At 37.0% G+C, this 21,965-nt stretch overlaps 1 protein-coding gene across 1 annotated transcript; it reads left to right on the top strand.

Annotated features, from left to right (window-relative positions):
- The first annotated feature begins 13,670 nt into the window (after positions 1 to 13,670).
- LOC140141416 (heparan sulfate glucosamine 3-O-sulfotransferase 1-like) lies at positions 13,671 to 15,995 on the top strand. The gene has a single exon (XM_072163264.1). The coding sequence runs from the start codon at positions 13,792 to 13,794 to the stop codon at positions 15,046 to 15,048; it is 1,257 nt and encodes a 418-aa protein (XP_072019365.1). The 5' UTR covers positions 13,671 to 13,791; the 3' UTR covers positions 15,049 to 15,995.
- The last annotated feature ends 5,970 nt before the right edge of the window (positions 15,996 to 21,965 follow it).

The raw sequence follows: 21,965 nt of genomic DNA, 5'->3' as shown, positions 1-21,965 counted from the left end.
ATGAGCGCCCAAACCAATTTGGGCGCTGCAATATGTTTGTATTGTAGGTGAACCTCTGTTTTGTGTGCATGCGACAACTCGCATGATGGGACCGTAGTATTGGACTTGGTTCTGATATAAATAATGCTGGCTATTCGCTACTTGCACGGTTCCGCCATTATGCGCTATGTGCGGGAGAGCCTCGAACTGGCAGCATACATGAATGGGAATTGAACTAGTCATAACGTTCTGTGTAAGGTTACATAATTCTTCCTTTCATGTATGCTGCCAGTTCGAGGCTCTCCCGCACATAGTGCATAATGGCGGAACCTGCAAGTAGCGAATGCTACATGTAATGCTAATGTGTATATAAATGTTACCACTGAAGTCAATGACTCACTTAACCCTATTGTCATAAATTCTATTCATTCATCTCATCATCCTGTCTTACACTTAAAAGTGTGTATAACAATTGTGCACTTGAAGTCACCTCATCTCATCTTACTCATCCATCCATTCATTCTCATTCAAGTGTTGATGATTTTAATGACAAGGGTAACTGTTATTGTAAATTAAGTATTGATGATAATAATTATGAGAATTATGATGAATGTAAAAATAATATCAATGGTGTTGTTGTAAATGAAATTGTATGTTCTGATGATGCAAGTCCTCTTGGCAACAAATATGACTTTGGTGATCTTGTGAATTGTGCTTCTAACATTGATGCCAATAATGATGATAATGAAACATTTAATGCTATATCATGTGTAGATAATGTTAGTTTTGTGAATGTTTCTTCTCAATCAAGTATTAATGATAGTGATATAAATTCTACATATATAAGAGCAGATGGTAGATTGTTTAACTCTCCTTATATAAATGTGGAGACTAGTGTACATACTCAGAGTCAGACCAGTGTTTCTGTTGATGGCAATTTTCATTTTCATTTTGATTTGCATGAAAATGTTGGTGATGCTTCTGATTCAAATTGTAGTGATTCTTCTTCTTGTTTCCCATGTGATAATTCAAATGTTTCTAACAGCAGTAATAATGATAATTTACAAGGGGTTGATAATGACTCTGGTGTAACTATTGATTTATCTGATTGTTCCATTGATGATCATCAAGCTAAAAGTAATAATAGTAATTTGTCTATTTTGTATTTTAATGCACGGAGCATAAAGAATAAGATTGTGGATTTCCATGCTCGCGTGGCTTTTGATAAACCAGACATTATTGCTATTACTGAATCTTGGCTTGATGATTCCTTTAATGATGGTGAGGTTTTTCCTGCTGGTTATAGTATTTTTCGTAGTGACAGAAATAGGCGTGGGGGTGGGGTTGCTCTAGGCATTAAAAGCAATCTTAATGCTACTTTGAGATCTGAGTTTCTGTCCAAAGATCTGGAAATAGTTTGGGCAGAATTTAATACTGACCAAGGGAAATGTTTGTTTGGTGTATATTAGAGGCCTCCATCTGAAAATAAGTGTGGTTTGGAGATTTTGGATGATAACCTTAGCAAAATTCAAGCTTCAAATAGATCCTATAAATTGTGTTCCCTTGTTGGTGATTTTAACGTTCATATTGATTGGATTAATGAGCATGCAACAAAGGGCTCTCTGCCAAATAGTCTTCTTGATGTGATGCACTCAAGTGGTTTTACACAAGTTCTTAAAGAGCCTATTTATAAGACTCTAAATGGTATTGATCACTTTCTTGATTTGGTTTTTGTTTCTGATCCATCATTTGTATTATCTTGTAATTCCACATATAATTTGCATGGTTGTGACCACTCGGCAGTTAAATGTATTTTGAATATGTCTCCTCTTAAGACTAAGCCAATTAACAAGTCTGTTTACTGTTTAAATAAGGCTGATTTTGATCAAATGAAGTATTTGCTCATAAATAGTCCCTGGTATTCATGTTTTAATAATAATGTCAATGTTATGTGGAATAAGGCCGAGTCTATTATTATGTCTTGTATAGATAATTCGGTCCCAAAGAAAGTTGTTAAAAGAAATAATTCATTACCTTGGATCAATAAGGATATTAGAAAATTATGTACAAAGAACAAGATGTTGTATAAAAGATCTAAAGTAAGTAAGTCTCCTGTAGCATTGCATCCGGGTAAAGTTCTGCTTAAAATCCAATGTACATAGTCGGATTTTTTACTCGGGATTTCGCAATCAATAAACTGGTAGATTCCAAAATCAGAATTGTTTAGTATTGAAGTGAGCCATTATAATTATGCAAGATATGTTGCATTCGATAACTTTTTTTGTCAATAATCATCTATTCTATACTTGATCTAATTATATAAACACTTTATGGCTATTTTACTATTGAGCACTTTAATGTTAACATGTTTAATAAACATCAGTATAATTTGGAGTTCAACGGAATGCGTTCATCATGATTAATAATAATAACATATTTTTTTTTATCATAATTCGATTATGGCATAGTCTAATGGGGCTCATGTATGTACTTGTATATATAGAGTACCCCTGGGGCTATAGGTGTACCAACTCAAGGCCCTGAGGCTGCTTCATTTGATGAGAAACGGCATGCTTTGTATTTTTACATTTGGGCCTCTGGGACCCGTAATCTTTGACCTCTGGGGCCAAGATGGGCAAATGATAAATCTACGGGGTAGGGCCCATAAGTGTACCAAACATGGGCCATGGGGCCTTTGTAGTTTTAGCGCTAGCCTTGACAGAATGATGTGTTTGATAGACGGAGAAGGAGGAAAAGGAGAAGAAACCACAGGACTAAAGGGCCTTATAATATTATTTATACACAAATACGGCTATACCCGCATGTTATCGGTGTACATAAACTTAAAAGTCCTTTTTGCTGAGGACTTTAAAATAAAGAAATTTTAAAAAGTTGTCCAATTGGTCGGATAATGTGTAAAAAGTGAAAACCCAAGTCACAAGCTTTAATTTAATGTACGTTGCACCCTCGTAGCACTTAAAATAAAGGAAAGGTAAAAGGTCGCCCAATTGGGCGAAAATATGGAAAAACTGAAAGTCCAATTCACAAGGCTTATTTTAATGTAGCACGTACCACTTAAAAAGTGAAACTGGGCCCATAATATATATGTATTTTATGGCATTTAGACTATTATAATTGTCGTCTGCAATCACCGTGAGACATTCATCCGCGCTTTCCAAAAGCGGTGCATCGCAATCACTTGAGTAGCCTATAAATTGAGTATAAATTTAGAACTAGTTCTAGTTCCTCGAGGTGGGGGGGCGTGAAGCGAGCATGGCCGCGAAGTAGCCAACGAGGGGACTGGTGGATTTTGTAATGTCAGAGAGGGGTTGTCATGCTCTCATACAGGCACTGAACAAGTGCTATATAAATTCAGCTTTACCCTCCATAGGTTACTGATGTCAGTCTCATTCACAATGAAGCTATGCAATGTGATAGATTGAAATTCACAATATGTAATTTGATTAGGGGAAAGCTATTCCATAGGGCGTATGTAAATTAAAGGGAACAGCAATTTCGGAAGGAGTATGTAAATTAAATGGAACAGCCTATTTTGTAGCCATTTCAGAGGGAGTATGTAAATCAAATGGAACAGCCAATGGATATGTAATTCAACTGGAACAGCATTAACGTTTATGTCATCTATATTATAATTATAACTATTCTATGTGGATCTGCTGGTTAGTCCTTCGTGTATGGGGTTCGGTGGGGTTGGCTGGGTTTTAGTAACAATATAATTTTTAGATGCAATCTGTGTAAAAACTTTGAGCCCTGAAGCTGCTTTATTTGATGAGAAACGGTCGCCCCTTTTTTAACATTTGGGGTCTTGGGGCCTCATAATATTTGACTTATGAGGCTCATATACAAATGTTGAAGTATAATTCTCAAGTGCTATCAGTAGACTCAAGCTGGGCACTGTAGCTGCTTATTAACTGAGTAAAGGCCTGCCCTATGTTTTAGCGTTTGGGGCCCATATTATGTGACATATGGGGCTCATATGTAGGCCTACATATAACAATATAATTCACAGGTGCAATCTGTGTACAAACTCTTAGCTCTGAAGCTGCTTTATATGATGAAAAACGGTCGGTCCTTTGTTTTAACATTTTGAGGCCCTGGGGCCCATAATATTTGACTTATGGGGCTGCACATATGTTGAAATATAATGTGCTATCAGTAGACTCAAGCTGGGCATTGTAGCTGCTTTATTTACTGAGTATCGGGCGGCCTTATGTTTTAGCGTTTCGGGCCCTGGGCCCATATTATGTGACACATAGGTTTCGTATATACATATAACGATATAGGCCTAATGCTGAAGACCTATTAGTGTACCAAATCTAAACCCTGTAGCTACTTTATTTGCTGAGAAACGACCGGCCTCTTGTTTTAACATTTGGGCCTCTGGGGCCCCTAGCCTTCAACATCTGGCGCCAAAATGAGCAAAAGGCACATTAACAACTTAGGACCCCTACATGTGCCACATATGAGCCCTAGTGCCCTTGTAATTATATAGCTAGCCTCATCAATCTGTTGCCCCTTATTTTAACATTTGGGGCCCTGGGTCCATAATATATGACATGTGGGGCTCATGTATACTTGTGTTATGGCGCAATTTTCTTTCTATATATTAGGCTATTTAAATATATCGCTCCGCGGTCTCTCTCATCGATTCTGACCATATACGAATCATCGTAGTTGGCGACTAGCTATGGATGGAGACAGATCGCAAGCGTATTCAATCCGTAATCTATATTATGTTGTGATCCCTTTGTTGAATTGATGATGCGGAATTAAAGTTTATTGTGAAGTTATATTTTGTTATCCGTATATTTCTGTTCGAGTATTCAGCGAGTCTTTCCCCGTGAAACTTTGGGATCCATCGGTCATCTATTATGGTGTGAATTATATCATTCACCAGTATAACTCACTGAATATATGAATACAAAACCCACCCAAGTCAATACTTTGGCCAAATTGAGTTAAGCATGGGAAATTGTTGCTGTACATAGGCCTATCATATGTATGAAAGAACAACTCAAATTCATCCTCTGTGTCTATTGAGCATGTGAAAAATAGCATGTATGACAGAACCACCCAATTGCATGATTTGAGTCTTTTTTGATTTTGTAACACATTGATTGAAATCCAGTATGTATAAAAGTCCACTTGTAACACATAAATTGCTGGAGAGTGACATTTGAAAAAAAAAACCCGAGTTTAATAAAGGAAAGTGTGTGGTTTATATTACATGGCAGAATGCTTATCAACTATACATACCTGTGTGCTTTATTTTGTATTATCTTACTAATGGTAATCTCATTCCAACATTGTTGCCTTTGTATATGATTGAAAAAAACATCCAAGTCCAGCATTTAAAATGAACCCCACGCAGTCCCTGAAATGCTAATCGTCATACCCAATACAGGTTAATTCACTCATTTGCACGTAAAACTTACCATATTGACCAGGTAAATCTAACTGAAGGAATTAAAATGATACACGGGTTTTTTTCTCAAAATCACTTCCCGTGGACTTGGGTGGCTTTTGTATTCATGTATTCAACTGATTAATGGATCTCGGATGAGTTTCAATCCATAATACGTGTGTATATAATAGAGTGCCCCTGGGGCTCAGTGTACCAACTCAGGGCCCTGAGGCTGCTTCATTTGATAAGAAACGGCATGCTTTGTATTTGGGCCCCTGGCTACGGGGTAGAGCCATGCATGCTGGAAGCCATGCCTGGACCACATATAATAATAATAATAATAATTTTATTAGAACAACGCTTTTATAACAGCGGCACACGTCTACCCGACGGTGCGTTCTTACATTAATATACGAGGAAACAAACAAATTTAAACAAAAACAACAACAAAATGAACCAAGAATAAAATTTAAAAAAATGATCAATGAACTTCGTTGCCGATCCATCGACCACGTCTTTCCGGCGTATTGCAGTGTTCCAAAGCAAATTGAATGAAAAAAATATCATTTTGGGACCCCACAATGCACCAGAAAGCGAAAATCGATGGGTCAACAATAAAGTTTTGTAACGTGACAAAAAGGGTAATCACTCGGCTGTTTCATTAACGACGCCCTCTCTCCACTCAATGCAAAGATTCCATCGAATTGAGGACGCAAGAGGGCATAGAGCAATGGGATGGAATTGGTGGAGAAGATGCTCGCGGGTCATAGGAAATCAAAGGTAAAGGCGTGTTATTTGAACAACCAAGTGATTATGTAAATGAGAACAAAAGTATATCTACTCTACTTGAGGCATTCACTACCACAATATGGTTGATTTATTTAACAGAAACCAAATTTTCGAATTACACTGATTCAAATGGAATTTGTCTTAAATTACTGCTCTGGGCAAGCCAAATAGAAAAACGATTTATTTGAGAAATGTATATAACCTCAGAATCGGATGAAATCATATGGGTCAAATGTTATGCGTGTACATATTTCTATTGGACTTTGGCTGAGAGACAAACCGGACATTGAATTGCATTGATAATGTGTTGACCTTCTCTTATTGTATTTGTTCATCTTTGTATGTAGAGCCATACCAGGGGGATGACACTCTTATTCACATTTTCATTTTACAACGCAAACCTATATCGAATCCCGGTGGTTTGCGAATAATGAAATGTCCGCATCCCAGATCAATTAAACCCTGGTATGAATTATTTATTAGCTTTCACCACGATCCGTTTTGCAATAACATAAAAGCACTTCAAATAACAGCCCGTTGAGATCAATGAACTACGCCCTGAAACCGATAGTGCCCCGTAAAGAAGCTCTAGCTCCCATTGACCTCTATACCTGTCAGTGAGCTCTCCATACACAAATGAACAAGTACAATAGGACAAGGCCAGCACCTATGACCTGCTTAGTGACATGTTATTTTGAAGTCTTCTAAAGCTTAATATCTTGAACATTAGTATTCGTTTGTACATATGGACTGCGCATTTATGATGCAAAATATTAGTTCTTATATAAAATTACAAAATATTGGTATTACGACACACGGTATAGGTGATATAAAACGACTAATAAAATCATGTCATCATGGCGTCATGTCAAAGGTTCATTATATCCCGTATGTTTGTCTAAATTAATTAATATTTTCAGAACAATTTCTACACCCATTTAATATGTACTCAGGTGGAACCCGACTTTTTTTAATTTTCATTTCTTTTTATGTAACAAATTCAGGTTTTTCCATTGCGCGCGATGCTGGGCAATGCAAATTTAATGCTAACATTGAATAAACGCGGAATTAAGAATATGCGTTTCTAGTATACAGCGTCTGACTCTACCTGAGGACCTAGCCTGAGTCCCATGGGCTCCAAGAATGGCTCTCCATACACAAAGAACAAATACAATGAAGGGTCGCCATTGCTCTCCATACACAAATGAACAAATACAATGGAGAGTCCGACTGCCATGCAAATGAGCCAAGTGTCATCTCAAGGTATCACCAGGGCTACGACACTCAGCTCATTTGCATGGCAAAATTACTAATTATAATGACTTAGGCTACGCTCTCAGCTAGAGTCCGACGCTGCATTGTACTAGAAATACCTTTTCTGTGAAATCGCAAAAGAGCCAACCGGGAACACGTATTCGTTTTGAAAATATAGCATTAAAATTAGTATCACCCTTGTGGCCCCCCGTACAGTGGAAAACCTTAATTCTTTCATTAAAAAGAAATGAAAATTAAAAACAACAGGGATCTAGGCCTACCTGTGCACCTATAAAATGGGCACAGCAATTTGTCTCAAATATGAGTGAATTTTATGAAACATACGGGATATGATGAACATTGACCTGACGCCATGATAGCAGGATCTATTAGTCGTTTTATATAATGTATATACCGTATTGTCATAATACCAATATTTGTCATAATATATAATGAGTAATATTTAGCAACGTAAACGTGCTGTTCATATGCACAAACGAATACTGATCTTTATGATATTCAGGTTTTTGTACATCACATATAACATGTCACATAGGAGGTCATACGTGTTGACCTTCATCTATTGTATTTGTTCAACTGTGTATGGAGAGGATTAACGCCATTAAAACTCTATCAGTATTAGGGCGTAGTTCAGTGAACTCACCGGATTGCTATTCCAAGTAGGCCTACTTTGATAATACAGATAATATGCATTAATGGGTCGAGGCGATTGCATTCAAAAACCTAATAAATTATTCATAACAGTTACGTAATCAATCGATAGTGCGGACACTTTTCATTTGCAAACCACCAAAATTCGTGATCTTTTAGCGTTGGAAAAGAAAAAACGTGAATAGAGTGCCCTCTCAAGAATAGGTTCTCTGTGGTATCACTCCATGCAATTGCAAGCCTACTTTCATATTATGCACTATTGCATCGAGGTGATTCCATTGAAAAACCTAATAAATTATCCATAACAGTTACGTAATATCAGAGAGTAGTTATTCTTGAGAGGGCACTCACCTCATTTGCATGCAAAATTACCCGTCTCCTCTGCAGCCAATTTGGTTTCGCTCCATCGAAATCAAGCTGGTCACGGAGGAGACTACTTTCCTTTGTGTTTGTTCATTTGTGTATGGAGAGCCCTTCTTGGAGTCCGTTTGGACTCAGGCTACGCTCTCAGCTAGAGTCCGACGCTGCATTGTACTAGAAACACCTTCTCTGTGAACTCGCTAGAGCAAGGAAAATAAAAACTGGTTTCATTACTATCTGTTTTTGAGCTTTTTTGCAGGTCTGCGACCATGGTGTTACCACAACTGTCTTTGCGTCATTAACATGTGCTGGAGTCTAGCACAGGTCAACCAAAGTCCCGGATTTTAATAAGACAATAATGATTGACACACACACCAGGAAGTTTCTCATCCAAAAGAATGAGAAAATTTAAATTCTCACCATTTTGGCCGTTTCTCATCAAAATGTCCGTTTTCTCATCCAAAACTTCCTTTAGTGTATTAAGTTAGCTTAGGCCTATTGATCCTAAATTTGCTGGTAGGGTAAAACTCGTTTTAGGGGGTGTTTAAAAAGTTGGCCACACATGCGTATAGGCCTACATTATCATACTTGAGTGCCCTCCCGGTGAAATTTGAGACTCATTTGGTCACCGTCCTAAGCGTCCTTGCCCACACGAGTCGCCCAGGAGTAGGCCCTACCCGGCATTATTAATTATTAGTGGTTAGCCTCCCTAAATACAGTCGCGTATCGTGTTGTCAATTATCGTTACTTGTGTCCATGGATATGACCCCATGTATAAGTAGGCCCCTAGTCTTCATAGAATTCACACAGTCTATGCCATGTCATTTACGGATACAAAGAGGATAATAATGTTGAGGGCGCCCACAAAATCTTACACCGTCTTACACAATGTTCCAAGGCAAAGTTCAGTTTAATATTTACTCATCGTAAAAATACAGACGTTTTATTATGTGATGATGTTGTCTGGATGGGTGGACAGTTGTCACACTGTGGAAAAACAACAACCGGGAATCCGCATTCATTTACAAATAGCATTAAATTAGTATCACATAGTGGCCTCCGTGCAGTGGAAAACCTTAATTCTTTCATCAAAAAGAAATGAAAATGACAAAAAAAACGGATCCACCTGTACGCCTATAAAATGGGCACAGAAATTTGTCTCAAATATGAATGAATTTTAAGAAACATACGGGATATGATGAACCAATGACCTGACGCCATGATAGTAGGATCTATTAGTCGTTTTATATACAATGTATATACCGTGTTGTCATAATACCAATATTTGACATAATATATAACGAGTAATATTTAGTATTGTAAATATGCAGTTCATATGCACAAACGAACACTGATCTTTATGATATTCAGGTTGTTGTACATCTCATATAACATGTCATATAGGAGGTCATATGTGTTGACCTTCTCCTATTGTATTTGTTCATCTGTGTATGGAGAGGATTAGCGCCATTAAAACTCCATCAGTATTTGGGCGTAGTTCAGTGAACTCACCAGATTGTAATACAGATTATGTATTAATGGGTCGAGGCGATTGCATTGAAAACTAATAAATTATTCATAACAGTTACGTAATCAATCGATAGTGCGGACACTTTTCATTTACAAACCACCAAAATTCGTAATCTTTTAGCGTTGGAAAAGAAACCACGTGAATAGAGTGTCATCCCCCTGGTAATATCAAGGGGGTGACACTAACTTCACGGTTGTTCTATTATCAACGCAAACCTATGACAAATCCCGCTGGTTTGCTAGTTAGAAAATGAGGCCAGTTATCGATCGGTTATGAATAATTAATTTCGATCCCTTTTAGGGTTGGCAAATAACGACGCCGTTAGTTTTGCGAACTCTGCCTGTTCAATGCGAGTAGCAAGCTTGAAAGTGCGCCAGCTAGCAGAGCAGGGAGCAATCCGGTGATGGCGCACTAGTATTTCCCATCAGGCCAGGGCTGCATCAGGCACCAGTGATTTGTTTTTTACAGAAAGTCTACTAATTTGATAATGGAATAACCTTTCGCAATAGTAATGTCGAAATTAGGAATTGGTGTCAATAATACGACGGTAGTGTATCACTTGAATTTGATACGATATTCGGCCGTGAACGTAGTTTATAACTGGCCTAAGAAGTTTGTTTTTAAAAATAAGTAAATAATCATCACTCACCGTTCTATTTGATCTTGTGGATTTCCCAACACGTAATAAATTGAAACGCCACTACCGGATTGCTCTCAGGTAGTAAAGCGGGCGCACTTTCAACCTTCGAAGCTTGCTATTCACTACCGGTAGTAATATTAATTAAGTGATGTCACTGATGTGCAGCGTTTCTGGAATAGCACTTGCATCGTGCATGTATAATTTGAATGTAGCTTGCTGTAGGCCTATTCAATATGTGCATGCATATTACAGGAGCTTAGGTCCATCGAAAAAACAATTGAATAATTTAGGAGATTATCAGGGGCTGTGAATAATTATGAGTCCTGGGGAGGGTAAAATTGGGGTGAGGGGTGCGATTTTGGCCTTAAAACGCTTTAAAAGGCTTAGGATAACCAGGGGGCCGGGTTACTTGGATTATTTTTCGACGGAGATGTGCGGCCCGAGCTTCCGAACCCATAACCATTTCTAAGGGTCACGATTTTACCGAAAATAGGTAGGCCCCCTACCCATATCTAAGGATTGTCAGGAAAGTAAGGACCCATATCTAAGGATTTGAGCTTGAAAATAGTAAAAGCAACATGTTTTCCGGCATGTTTTTCACACATAGCACCGAAAATCTAAAGGGGAGACCCATGTCTCTGGATTTTTCGTGGAAAACCTTATACGTGAGTACCCCCCTGGGGGGAGGGGGGGGGGGGGATAATAGTAAAGGTCCGGAAACGCTTATGATATGGAAATGTTTATTTTGAACAAAAATTCTTTAATCACTATTGACGGTTTCGCCTACCATGGTCAATAATGAGTAAAATATCGGTTTAGTTTTAAAAAAAAAGTTTTTTTTACTGTAGGCCTACATCTACAAATCTGATGTATTTAATCATTATTTGGGATCCCAATAATTTGAATGTGCAACAGGGTGGTGGTCACAATATTTTTTGCAGGCTGAGAGGGAAAGCGATTTATTTATTTATTTATTTATTTATTTATTTATTTATTTATTTATTTATTTATTTATTTATTTATTTATTTATTTATTTATTTATTTATTTATTTATTTATTTATTTATTTATTTATTATAATTATTAAGGCTTGTTCAAGTAACTCACCTCTAACATTTCACGCATTTGCACCGGCTCAACAAATCAATCAATCAGTTAATTAATCAATCAATTCACAAACAATGAATATGAATAAATTATATGATATTCAATTTCAATCAATAGACATATCATATCAAACCATCAAACAATGAATAAATGAACTGATCGACCAAGAGCCCTTTTTTTAAAGTTTGTGAGTGAGTGATTAAACAAAATAAATACAAGCATAATTATTTACATAAATAAACAAATAAATAAATAAATAAATAAAAAAGAAATAAATAAATAAGAAAAATTTGAACAAATGGTATCGTAGCATTGCATTCACAAAAACAAACATTGCTGACAGGAGGACTCGAACCAACAACCTTTGCATCACCAGTCTGATGCTCTACCACTGTGCTACGACGTCGTCTAGTGGTGAGGACCTAGTTTTTAGCCTATACAGTGTTCGTCTGTGACAATGCCGCCTCGTGAAATGAATTTAAAGTTATTTTGATATCAATCTTTTTTTTTTAATAGGGCCGTAACATTTTGTTTTGAAGATCTCAATTTTTATTTTCTTTAGAGCAGAGACAAATATTTCCCCTTTTCTACAATTTGAGCCCAAAATAAGAATCTACGTCTTTTATTACTGATTTAATGTTACACGTCTCACAACAGATATTTAGCTGGCTTAGCGGTCTTGCACTGTGCTTTTTAACCGGGAGGTACCGAGATCGATTCCCACCTCTGCCTGTAATTTTTTTTCAAGCCTGGGAAATAATAAGTTTATTTGGCTTCACAGCGCTAAATTATTCATGACTTGCCCAACCTGGTGGTGTAAAGTGCTCCCCATAACATATGAATATTAAGCAATAACACAATGGCTAATTTAAATAAGAAAGCGTCACATGCAAATGAGGGATTGCCCTCTCCAGGAATTGCTTCATGGTAATATCAGGCGGCTGACACTGAAAAATTTGCATGGAAAAATGACCCGTCTCCTCCGCAGCCAATTTGGTTCCGCTCCATCGAAATCAAGCTGGTCACGGAGGAGACTACCCTCCTTTGTGTTTGTTCATTTGTGTATGGAGAGCCCTTTTTGGAGTCCGGAATGACTTAGGCTACGCTCTCAGCTAGAGTCCGACGCTGCATTGCACTAGAAATACCTTTTCTGTGAAATCGCTATAGAGCCAACCGGGAGCACGTATTCGTTTTGAAAATATAGCATTAAAATTAGTATCACCGTTGTGGCCCCCGTTCAGTGGAAAACCTTAATTCTTTCATTAAAAGAAAATGAAAATAAAAAAAACACGGATCTACTTGTGCACCAATAAAATTGGCACAGCAATTTGTCTCAAATATGAATGAATTTTAAGAAACATACGGGGTATGATGAACATTGACCTGACGCCATGATAGTAGGATCTATTAGTCGTTTTATATACAATGTATATACCGTATTGTCATAATACCAATATTTGTCATTATATATAATGAGTAATATCTAGCAACGTAAATGTGCAGTTCATATGCACAAACGAATACTGATCTTTATGATATTCAGGTTTTTGTACATCACATATAACATGTCACATAGGAGGTCATACGTGTTGACCTTCATCTATTGTATTTGTTCATCTGTGTATGGAGAGGATTAGCGCCATTAAACGCCATTAAAACGCCATCAGTATTAGGGCGTAGTTCAGTGAACTCACCGGATTGCTATTCCAAGTACTTTGATAATACAGATAATATGTATTAATGGGTCGAGGCGATTGCATTGAAAAACCTAATAAATTATTCATAACAGTTACGTAATCAATCGATAGTGCGGACACTTTTCATTTGCAAACCACCAAAATTCGTGATCTTTTAGCGTTGGAAAAGAAACCACGTGAATAGAGTGCCCTCTCAAGAATATCAACTCTCTGGTAATATGTCGATAGTGCGGACACGCTCAAACCACAAAAAAATCGTATCCGTGAATAGAGTGCCCTCTCAAGAATATCTCCTCTCTGATATTATATTAAATGCCATGGTGTAAGAAGATCAAAAATGACGTCTCCGAATTCAGCTCGAAATGGTTGTACCAAGCCTGTAGTTGTATTTCTCTCGGGGCTGCTCTTCCTAGTGTCGGCGTTATTAACGATGAATGTCTCAACTAACATTATGAATGCGACTATAGTTGGAGATAATGCAAAGACCAGGCGGTTCAGCACACATTTCTATAGTAAAGAAAACACAACAAACTTTGGAACAAAAATCAACGCCCGGGGAATCAACGGTGGGAATCTCCGTAGTCATGGTAGTAGCAGTTTGGTAACACAAGCGGGACCCCAAGTCATGATACCATTTAAACCTGAAACTAGCTGCTACATCTACCGTTATAGCGACCATGGTGTAAAGAAACTGAAACCAAAACAACAACTTCGAAAATTGGGCTGCACTCGTCGACCTCCAAAAGCGCTTATCATCGGTGTAAAGAAATGTGCAACCGGGACTCTCCAAAGTTTTCTCGATCTTCATCCTCAACTAGAGACCGTTCATGAAAATCGTCAGTATCGTGAAGCGTTCTCGTTCACTAGCGATATCGGAAACTGGATGACTCAACTGCCTTTGAGTACATCGGACCAAATGACTATAGTGGGCATTCCTCGCTTTATTTTTCAAGAAAACCGACAACATAAAATGGACCCTGCAATTCCTGATTTGAAGTTAATTTTGATACTTTGCGATCCAGTAAAGCGAGCTATATCTGATTATGTACATGTTAAAGCCTGTTTAAGCATACCACAACACCGAGAAGAAACTACCTATAAATACGACGAACAAAGAGCAAGAAATATTACTTTGTTCCAAGGATATGAGCTGTTTGGTAGCACATTTGAGGAAACAATCACCGATAACCATGGCAACCTAAATACATCACATGTGTTTATCCAACATGGAATCTACATCAAAGCCATTCAAACGCTATTCCACAATTTTGACAGAGAACGAACTCTTATAATTGATGGACACGAGTTTAAACAAAATCCTCATTGTGCTTTGAAAGAAGTGGAACGGTTTCTCGGTCTCTCAGCTTTCTTTAAGGAAGAGCAGTTTTATTTTAGTTCCATTAAGGGATTATATTGTGCAAACGTGACAGATAGACCTGATGTTCATTGTATGTCAAGCAGTAAGGACGCTGGGGGTAAGGGGAGACTACACCCAAGTGTGGACCAAAACCTACTACAACAAATGTTAAACTTTTTCACACCATATAATTCACAACTCAAAGACTATTTGAATCGGACACTTACTTTTACATAGAGTTTAAGCTAAAATCCTATCACAACGTTTCCGGTCAGCCATTGAAGGTGGCACGCAGGATCACTCTAAATGGGAAATTTTAGACATTGTTTTGTATTATATCAAAAAGACCTAATTGTTTTGGTGTTTTGGGTGAAAAAAATCCATTTCTTCAATACGAAAGATCAAAATTTTCAATTGATCGTCGGCTTTTCATCCCACCTACATAACACTTTAAGTATAAATCATCAGATTTATGAAGTTTACTTCGAGTACTGTTAAATATCAAAAATATCAATTTTTAATGATTTGCCATAAAATGTGTATAACATTGCGAATTTCAAAAAATCAAAATTAGTTGATATCAGAAGGACATTCTTCGTATTCAGAATGCAATTCGATAGTCTGATGTGCTGTAATATCCCACAATAAATACTGTCCAAACGTTCATACCCCATCCCTTAAAGGTTTATTTTAAATTAAATATTGCATAGGGCCTACTAGTACTACTTCATTAATTTCACAGTTGTACGTCAAAAACGCAGGGCAGTTTTATTTCCAAAGAATTAGTTCACATTCATGAGATGCAAATCTTTACCATTCAAACCTCGATCACTTGAATGAATATGGTGAATAGAAATGATGGAGATCGAGGTCGCGTTGCTGAAGTCATGAATAGACTGCTTACGCAATACGGACTGTCTTTTGTTCTATTTTGCCCTACTATGGTTTCGACACATGGCGCTCGATGGAAGCGATAATATCTCTTTCTCCCATGCTGAAATACAGGAAGAAAATATCAGATTGTAAAAGTCAACATGTAATTTCAGATAGAGTATCACAAGAGAAGATGATTCTCATCTTCTTTGGTATCACGAGTTAGTGGTCTTTCCCGATTCACTGAAATTCAGTCATGTCAGTATAGGACACTTTGCATTATCGAGTTTTTTATCATATTTTACCATGTCATTTAAGGGCTGGGGTATGAACGTTTGGACAGTATTTATTTTGGGACATCAGAGCACATCAGACATATCGAATTGCATTCTGAATACGAAGAATGTCATTCTGATATCAAATAATTTTGATTTTTGAAATTCGCAATTTAATACACATTTTATGGCAAATCATTAAAATTGATATTTTTGATATTTAACAGTACTTGAAGTAAACTTTATAAATCTGATGATTTATACTTAAAGTATGTAGGTGGGATGAAAAGCCGACGATCAATTGAAAATTTTGACCTTTCGTATTGAAAATATGGATTTTTTTTTCCAAAACACCAAAAAATTAGGTCTTTTGGGAAAAAAATCCATATCTTCAATATGAAAGGTCAAAATTTTCAATTGACCGTCGGCTTTTCCTCCCTGCTACATACACTTTAAGAATATATCATTAGATTTATATAATTTACTTCGAGGACTGTTATATATGAAAAATTTGAAAAATATCAAATTTTTATAATTTGTCATAAAATTTGTATTATATTGTGATTTTCAAAAATGAAAATTATTTGATATCAGAAAGACATGCTTCGTATTCAGAATGCAATTCGATAGGTCCGAGGTGCTCTCATGTCCCACAAAAATACTGTCGAAACGCAATAAACGCTCATTTTAGATCCCTTAATAAAGAATGCTATACGCCGTAGAAGTGACGTCATAATCGGATTAACTACCATAGCAATAGATGAATACAATTTTTGAATAGATCGCCCTGCACTACAAGCAGATTGCCCCAATCTCCTGTGTATGTCAGCGAACATAGATTGAATACAATACCGCTCTTTTCAAAGAGTGATCAGCCTTTATTTGACATATATGGTTCAATGCATCGGTACCGCGTGAACGTTGTAGTGCAGGGCGATATGGTCAAAATTGTATTCATCTATTGCTATGGTAGTTAATCCGATTAACTACGTCACTTCTACGGCGTATAGGTACATGCAGTTAAAGCAATAACATAAAGGGTAGACGAGGTATTGATGGTCGAAGCAAGCCCCCCTCTCGGCCCGCCAAAAAATCTTCGCCCACCCCCTTTACACATGCCAAATTTGCATATTGAAAATTAACGCCTTGATGTTTTGCAAAAGTTCATTCTACAAATCGTATACTTTGCAAACTTGCTTAATTTATTGTTGTTAATGAGTTATGTACGTTTTACAAAAGTGTTGTTGTTTCAGCCCTCTGTACAACGTAACTCAAGAACCGCAGCACCTATAAAAGTATATCTGTGATATTTTAATTCTTCTAAACGCTATGAATTGAGCAGTGCAGTTTTTGTCAAAGCTCACTACCATTCGTAAGATGCTGTGAACTACCAAATCACAACAGTTTAGAATAATTAATAACCTTAAGGGCTCTGTAACCCACCTTTGCACAGTAATTTTTGTAGTGAGCCCATTCAGTGAATGGACTCATAATTCCAGTGATTAGTGTATGTCTTATCACCTTTAGGGGCTGTGCAATAATTATGAGCCCCGGGGGAGGGGGTAAAATTTCCCAACGGCCCGCCAAAAATTGCATGCCCCCCTCTTTGCCAAAAATCTCTTGCCCCCCCCCCCCCTCTCGACCCGCCAAAAAGTGCCAAATTTGCATATTAAATCGTTTCCGTACTGTTTTCCTAAGCCTTTTAAGAGCGTTTTATTTTATTTATGTTATAAACACTTTCATCAGAGTTTTGTGGCTATCTCATCTTTCTTGTCTGGCTGTTTATTCACAACTCTGAGGACCATTTACAGCAACTGTACATTTTTAAATTTCATGTGAGTTTTTACCACCGCCGGAAGAAATTTCCATGATGATCCCGTGTTCACTTCTGGTAGTACCTGTGAATTCCAGTATGCAGGTTTCCTCTGCAGAATGTCCTGCCCATATACAGTGATGCAAAAAATCGAATACTTTTGTAGTAGTGTTTAGAAGGAACAAGCTGAGCCAAATTCATTGCCGTGTGACAGAAGTAGCATGTACCTTGTTCTACGAACTTTTTGAACGCACCTCGTACTACAGGCTGTATCAAAATGGTTGGTACCCATCGATTTCCAACGATTATGGACATGCCACATCAAAATGCAATATAGGGTCCGCATAATTTGTTCATTAATGTCTTAAACATTAGCCTAAAATGGCGGATTCTAAATATGTATACTTTTATATACTTTAGACCAACAATTTAGCAGTTATGAGGCCCGAAAGTTTCCATAATTCCAGGGTTCAGACCAACCTTAATAATTTACTAGCTCACTACTCATGCTACTTCATCAGTTATTTACTTCTGATAGCACACTTCGTTATCATCTATTATAGCATACTACTTCATTTGCTATCTACTGCTGGCAGGCCCGTACGAAGGGGTAAGTGCGACCGAACCTCCCCAAATTTGCAAAAATATACAAAAAGTCCCAAAATTTATGAATTTGCGAGCGTAGCGAGCAAAAAAATCAGGTTTTTTTTTTTTGGTCAAAAAAGGTCCAAATTTGGGGGAAAAGTCCACTTTTCAAATCGCCCCCCCTTGGCAAAAGTCCACTTTTTCAAAATCAGCACCCCCCAAAAAAAATCCTGCGTACGGGCCTGACTGCTGGTATCACACTACTTCATCATCTATCTATACTGCTGATAGCACACTACTTCATCAACTACCCAGCAAACACAAAGCGTTTTCGACATCATTCGCAAAAGGTTATAAAAGGTTGTCAGAAAACGTTCAAATGTCGGGTTATATAAGGGTATATTAAGAGTATAAAACGTTTTCATAACATTAAAAAACATTTTTGATAATCTACTGCTCAGCAAACAAAAATGTTTTACAGAAAACGTTTAAATGTCGGGTTATATAAAGGGTATAAAAACGTTTTAATGTTTTAATAACATTCCAAAAACATTCTAAACAGAATGTTATTTTGGGGTTGAAAAAAATATTTTGGGAAAAATGTTTGCCCAAAATATTTCCCATAACGTTTTAAAAACGTTTTCATGACCTTTGTATAACCCGACATTTAAATGTTATTAAAAGGTTTTCAAAAAAACATTTTAAGAACATTTCTGTATTTGCTAGGCTCAAACATTTTAACATAATGTTATTTAAGTATTGACACAATATTTGGCAAAAATGTTTATAAAAATAGTTTACAATAACATTTTTTGAAAACATTTAAAAATATTGTTGTAGTGTGTTTTCATATAAAACGTTTTAAAACGTTATCAAGACCTTTATATAACCCGACATTTTAATGTTATTAAATCGTTTTTACCTAAACCAAAAGCCAAAATATAACTTATTTAAAACGTTTTTAAAACGTTTTTGTGTTTGCTGGGCTATCTACTGCTGATAGCAAACTACTTACTATCTGCTGCTGATAGCACACTACTTCATCAACTATTGTAGCACACTATTTTATATACAAATATATACTGCCATGAGAGGTTCTGGTTCAATAGTACTATTTTAGTACTATCTACTGCTGATAGCACACTATTAATCATCAACTATTATAGCACACTACTGCATCAACTATTATAGCACACTATACTTCATCTGCTATCTACTGCTGACAGCAAACTACTTCATCAACTATTATAATAGCACACTACTTCATCTGCTATCTACTGCTGATAACACACTACTTCGTCAACTATCTACTGCTGATAGCACACTACTAATCATCAACTATTTATAGCACACTACTCCATCAACTATTATAGCACACTATACTTCATCTGCTATCTACTGCTGATAGCACACTACTTCGTCAACTATTATAGCACACTTCGATACTTCATCTGATACCTACTGCTGATAGTAACTACTTCATCGATTTCATCACATTATTTCATCAGCTATCTACTGCTGACAGCAAACTACTTCATCAACTATTAAAATAGCACACTACTTCATCTGCTATCTACTGCTGATAGCACAGTACTTCGTCAACTATCTACTGCTGATAGCACACTACTTCATCAACTATTGTAGCACACTATTTCATCTGCTATCTACTGCTGATAGCACACTACTTCATCTGCTATCTACTGCTGATAGCACACTACTTCGTCAACTATTATAGCACACTTCGGTACTTCATCTGATACTTACTGCTGATAGTAACTATATCGATGTTATCACATTATTTCATCAGCTATCTACTGCTCACAGCAAACTACTTCATCAACTATTATAATAGCACGCTACTTCATCAGCTATCTACTGCTGATAGCACACTACTTCGTCAACTATCTACCGCTGATAGCACACCACTTCATCAACTATTATAGCACACTACTGCATCAACTATTATAGCACACTATAATACTTCATCTGCTATCTAGCCTACTGCTGATAGTACACTACTTCATCAACTATTGTAGCACACTATTTTATCTCTATCTACTGCTGATAGCACACTACGGTACTTCATCTGCTATCTACTGCTGATAGCCCACTACTTCATCAATAATTTTATGGAACTGGCAATCGTAAAATTTAACCAAGTTTAAGCATACAAATGTTTTTAAAACTTTATAAACAGGTTAACTTATAACCACTAGCGGGATACCCGCGCTTCGCGCGGGTCCCCGCTAGATGAGTAAATGGGAGCGTTCACTATAACAGGAAGAATTACTGGACAGGTAGAATCATCGAAAAGATAGGCCTACATTTTGATTTTCCGTTTCCATGTTATTTATTTATTTAAACCCGTTCCCATTTTTTTCTAAATCTGTTATTTGTTACATTTCCTTTTAGCTTCATTTTTTATTTAATTCTGTTATCATTATTATAGCTTCTTTTTTTTTTTTTTTTTTCTTACATTTCCTGATTTTTCTTTCCTTCTTTTTTTCTTTTCCGTTTCATTTAGTTAATTTAACCCGTTGGCCTAATTACTCGTACCTCTTTTGTTTTTTTAATTTCATTTTTTCTTTATAGTATAGGTCTACCGCTTCATTTTGTTTATACAACACACATATTTTTCCCGTATACGTCCTCTCAGAGCGTGTATGCTGACGTGTTCATCTTTATCATAATCCCGTGACCCGTCCATGTACCTTTTTGTCCTTTAGGCCTAATTTTTATTTATTTTTCCTTCTTTCTGTATTATCATGTCCACTGGTCTCTGGCTCGCAAGTCGCGTGGCTCTGCGCCGTTTGCGCGCGCATTGGCGTAGTGCGCATTACGCTCGCGCGCCGACGCGCTGCCTGCCAGCTGCAGTGACGCCTAACTGATTTTCATAACAAAAACCCCGTTTTTACCCATATTTTCACTGATTTTGAGGCCAATTCTTGACCGATTTCAACCAAATAAAGTCGAGGCAATTTCCCGTATATTCCTCGATCTCCCGTATGAATTTGGCGACATTTGGATCGAAACTGACGGAGCCTTTTACATAAACCACATAGATACATACACACATACAACATTCCCCTATTTATACACACTAAAAACTACGGGGTTATATTTTCCGTGGTCATTTTGAATTGACCACGTTTGGGGTTGTTTTGACCCTTCAAGGGGGTTGTACTGTTTTAATTTGACCACTTTCACGAGGTCATTTTAGCCATGACGAACGTGGTCAAAAACTTAGTGGTCATTTTGCCGATACCGTCGCGCATTGATATCAGTTTCAATCTTCCGCTTTGAAAATCTCAATTCATAAATGAGTTTAAACATGAGCTGCAATTAATGTTTGTTGATTAATAAATAAAACTAATTTTTTGACCGAAGTTACCCAATTTGTCAGCTTTATAATGACTTGCATTTCGGAACTATTTGCACACACGGTGTGCATCGGCTCACGTGGTCACATCAGCGCCATATTTGTTCTGATTGTGCAGCTCAGCGGATTGTCGTGTGTGCTTGTCTGCATGATGGAATATGAAAAGTTAGTTGAAAAGTGAGACTGCAAGGATGCATAGACCCTTGTCTATGCACGCAAATTCATTCAA

The sequence above is a fragment of the Amphiura filiformis genome, chromosome 19 (assembly GCF_039555335.1).
Source record: "Amphiura filiformis chromosome 19, Afil_fr2py, whole genome shotgun sequence".
NCBI classification, from domain to species: Eukaryota; Metazoa; Echinodermata; class Ophiuroidea; order Amphilepidida; family Amphiuridae; genus Amphiura; species Amphiura filiformis.
This window is presented reverse-complemented; position numbering and strand designations above follow the sequence as displayed.